General features: G+C 30.6%; 1 protein-coding gene across 1 annotated transcript; it reads left to right on the top strand.

Moving 5' to 3' along the window:
• Nucleotides 1-4: 4 nt before the first annotated feature.
• Nucleotides 5-1,802, top strand: LOC112460136 (putative odorant receptor 71a; the record flags this gene model as incomplete). The annotated part of the gene is made up of 4 exons (XM_025024668.1): nt 5-297; nt 771-975; nt 1,287-1,442; nt 1,605-1,802. Coding segments are annotated over 4 exons (699 nt in total), but the record flags the coding sequence as incomplete, so codon positions are not given.
• Nucleotides 1,803-4,610: the final 2,808 nt, after the last annotated feature.

Here is a 4,610-nt window from a genome sequence, read left to right on the forward strand (position 1 = left end):
TCATTTACCTAATCGAGTATGGCTCCCATGGGATTCCAATACACCTATGGTGTTCTGGTTTATATCTATTCAACAAATCATAAATACACTTTTCGCCTGTTACATAGATGTCGGCATGGATACTCTAATCTTCGGATTGTTTTTGCAAACGTGTGCCCAACTTGAAATTTTCGAGAGTCGTCTTCACAAATTAATAATTAATAAAACAATTAGAGATCTGGGACGTAAACTTTTGACGTCGAATAAGGACGAAATGGAGATATCGAAAATCGTACGTCATCATCTCATCATTTACAAGTGAGTTATGACAGGTGTTTATATGCATGTTTATATTCAAATGTTTTTTTATGTGTGCGTGCGCGATTGAGTGTCTGCGTATTTGAATGCTTGAATTTCTGTACTTAAAAATCACTATTGTCTCTATGGCGGTATAATTTTCAAGATTTATGACGAAAAGGTGTTGAAAGTAAAAAGATCATATAACTGACGTTATTTAATAACAATATACAATTGTTAAGAGAACGGAGCTTGCATTTCAGCGTGACTTTATTATACGGATATTCCGCGATTAATTGTGTGGGACATAAAATGAAAAATAGATCTAAATGCTCGCTTAGAATTGAGTAGATTTAGTTTTAGTAAATGATACAGGCTAACATTTTTTTTACAATTTTTGGATTTGTACAAACCATGTTATAAAATTATATATTGAAAGTGTAATTGCTTTACTCATGTCCAGTATATGCAGAACTAACGTGAAACGATTATAGATACGCTAAAACGGTAAACACTATATACAACCAAGTGATCTTCTTTCAATTCTTTGAAAGCATATTGGTATTATGTACATGCATTTATTACTTGACAATGTATATTAATGAACTGTTTGCATTAGCGAATTTTTTGGGATATACCCTTTGCATGTTTCTACAAATCTACATTTATTGTTGGTCTGCAAACGAAGTCATTCTTAAGGTAACAATTGATATAGTCTACAATCCATATCATAATAATGTACCTTAGTTAAGAAATAAGAACTTGCAAGTGCTTTACCTGTTATAACTCACTTTTTTACAAGCTTTCGAAAGATAATTTAGCGCTTTATATGTAAACTTGAAAATAATCGACTTGTATGCGTATAATATAAAAATTTTTTTATATACATATTTATATTATACACATATGTGTACGCATATATACATATGTTATGCTAGTAATGTTAAAAGATATTGATAATTATTCAGTGTTATTACGAAGTGTTAAATTTAATTATATTGTGTTGTCAGAGTACAAGTGTAGGAGACGCTATATATTGCACGGACTGGCCATTACTACCAGTTAACGAACAAAAGAACTTGCTGTTAATCATGATGCGAACCACAATTCCTATAACGTTCACAAGCAGCTTTTTGATAACCCTTTCTCTTGAATCTTACGGCAGTGTTAGTAGTCTTGTTGTGATAAATATTTTGATAACAAAATAAATACTTGTGCGCAAAATTATATCAATGACTGCACATTTATGGTGCATGTCGGAAAACGTACAAGTCAAAATTTGTATAACTGCATTGCTTTTTATTTTATTTCTCTAATTTTCCTTTCAGATCTTGAAAGCGTCATACTCGGCATTTAATGTACTTACACAGTAAAGTATAAGTAACCAAACGTGTGATTGGGAATAATGATTATGTAGGTTTTCATAAATTAGTTAATAAATCCGAAAGTTTCTGTTTAGATACTTATTTCAATATTACTCTGTATTACGAGTCCAGGAATAATGGCGTCAATGCACGCAAATTGAATACAAATATTGTACAAAAATAAATACATGTTTCTAAACCTGGAAATTTCTGTTTGAGTATTTATTTCAACCTTACTTTTATTTTGATTTTAAGAACATTAACACGATGATTACGATGAACATTGCACGTAGACATTTTACACTGTAATATCATGCACGTTTTTATTTGACTCACAAGCAGCACTAATTTCAGCTCTAGTATTAAAGTCAGAAAAGAATAATTTCTCAGGCTATATGCTATATGTGATGTACTGAGTATAGAATTAATACATTGTCGTTTTCCTGTACACTCGTCATATCTCGTAGGTATACAAGCAACTTGAGAAATATGCTCTGACATTGAGTATATTATGCATTTCATTTTTATCGCTACTCTCGCATTGTATTTTTACATAATAAGACGGGAAACTATAATATATGCGGAAGGTACGATATTCTCCGTAGTTCCGATGGACAGGAGATATACAAATATTTTATTTAACGGGAATACAACAACGTGTGTGAATATAAAGGATGATATTCCTCGACAATTGCAAGTAGGAAAATTTATAGAATTGTACAATAGTATTCGCATAAACGGAAAAGAGCGTGCACTCCATAATAAATGTTTAAATGACTTCATGTCGATTTTTTAATGGCGGTAATTGTAGTAGGGTTGACAAGATGCTGAAGGGAATGAAGCTATACACAGTCTCTCGCAAGACGTGCTCGGTTACACTTAAGTGAAATTTATTGACCATTACGATAATAAAATAACATTTTGTATCAGTATATTTGTTTTATAATTTTGTTGTATTATTAGTCACAATACTGAGAAACCGATATTCCGAAGTAAGGTGTGTTATTATAAATATATTGCATTACGCTTATAAATGTATTGCTTTCTAGTTATATTGCAGTTATATCTTACAAATCATATATTGCACTACGTTTAAATAAGGTTGTCCAGTTTTTATCCCGCGATAGCATTAGACGCGATCTGTACATTAAACATATAAAATTTTTCTTAATCGGATTATGTATTCAGTGTTTCCAATTTAAATCAGGTTGTGGAATTTAATACTTCACGTAATCTTATTCATACAACATTATTTTACCTTTTGTATTAAATATAATTTTTCTTATTATTGCGTTACACTGAATATTTAATTAATTATTTAAAAAAAATGCTTTTTGCAATTCTGTAAACTACTTTTTTTTAGATACCTTACATGTAGAAAGAGGCTATACTTTTGTGAAATACTTCAATAAATTGTTTGTAAAGAAAGAGATACAAATATGCAAATACTTTCTTTAAATTTTCTAATACATACATTTTGTGGTATATGGCGACCTATTGAGTGGTCATCGAATGGTGCCAAGCTGCTGTATAGTATATTTACTTGTGGTGTATTATCTTCGGAATACTTTATGGTGTTAACTCAATTTTTGGATATATTACTTGTTGTCGACAATATCGATGATTTTGCCGCTAATACACTATTGTTCTTGTCTTATGTTAACATTTGTTGTAAAGCGACTTTCGTTGTGATACGTCGAAATGCGATCATTAACGTAGTGGAATCATTGCTGAAAGCACCACATAAACCTCGAAACGAGGATGAAGTTGCTATCCAAACGAAATTTGATAAGTTTATCAGGTGAGTTCGTATGTTTATTAAAACGTCCCAATACTAAACTATTAATATTACCAACTTAAAATGTTTATGTAATAGACATATATTATTATATATGTTAAGCATATATTATTTCTGTATTGCCCGAATTTGATCAGTATTGTATTGATCAATGTTGTTCCTTTAACACAAATTCTGGACCGTTTATTTCTTTCTAAATTACGTTCATCATATACTTCCAAATTATCATTTTTATGTATAAGAAGATGGTAATTTTCAACATTCTGTTTAATTATTAAACAGCTTTTTATTAAAGGAGTTTCTTCAATATCATTTTAAACTAATTATTAAACATACAACTATAGGCGCCGACTTTGTGGAGGCAGAAAACTTTTTGCCCCACTAATAATTTTTATTGCGGCAGCGCCCCCACAATAATTTTGAAATGACAAATTTTGATAATGTCGTTTGTTTACTACAGCAGATACAATATCTTGTGGATTTGCTGCCAAAGTTGGTCGTAAAATTAATTTTAGCGATCCCTATAACTACGTGTACTGCCGAATAGTTATTTTCTTCTGCAAGAAGATTACTAACTTATTTACGAAGTACCACGACACAAAATCAATTAAATTGCTTAAGCATTTCACATGTACGTGCATATCCGAAAAGGCGATGAAGTTAGATTTAAATGCTATTGCTAATAGCATTTAGCGAGTTTATTAGTCACGAGTTTATTAGTCAAAACGAAATCCGTTGTGCAACCTTTTTACAATTAAAATAAATGTTAGTTTTTTTTCCGATTTTGTACGTACATTAAATATTCTGTTTGTACATACATCTTGTTGTACATGTAAGCATATAATCTTCATACTTTTGTATACTTTACCTTCTCTCCAAATAATGTAAGGGTTACTAAAAAATGCCATTATTTGAAATAAGAATTTCGCGCATTTTGTCCCCACCCCCACTATTTTTCCCAAGTTGGCGCCGCTGCATACAACACATATAGAACTTATAAATTAGTATTTAAATTGTTTAATTATAAATTTCTGTAAATTCTAAGTACAAATAATTTGTACGTTTATACAATTTAATCTCGGTTCTATGTTTGCAGAACGTTTACGATAACATACGCTCTTATATTGACGAGTTCCATTACAGCCATCACTACGGGATCAATATTAAAAGTT

Source organism: Temnothorax curvispinosus, unplaced genomic scaffold (assembly GCF_003070985.1).
Source record: "Temnothorax curvispinosus isolate PA1 unplaced genomic scaffold, ASM307098v1 QBEX01010341.1, whole genome shotgun sequence".
Classification (NCBI taxonomy): Eukaryota; Metazoa; Arthropoda; class Insecta; order Hymenoptera; family Formicidae; genus Temnothorax; species Temnothorax curvispinosus.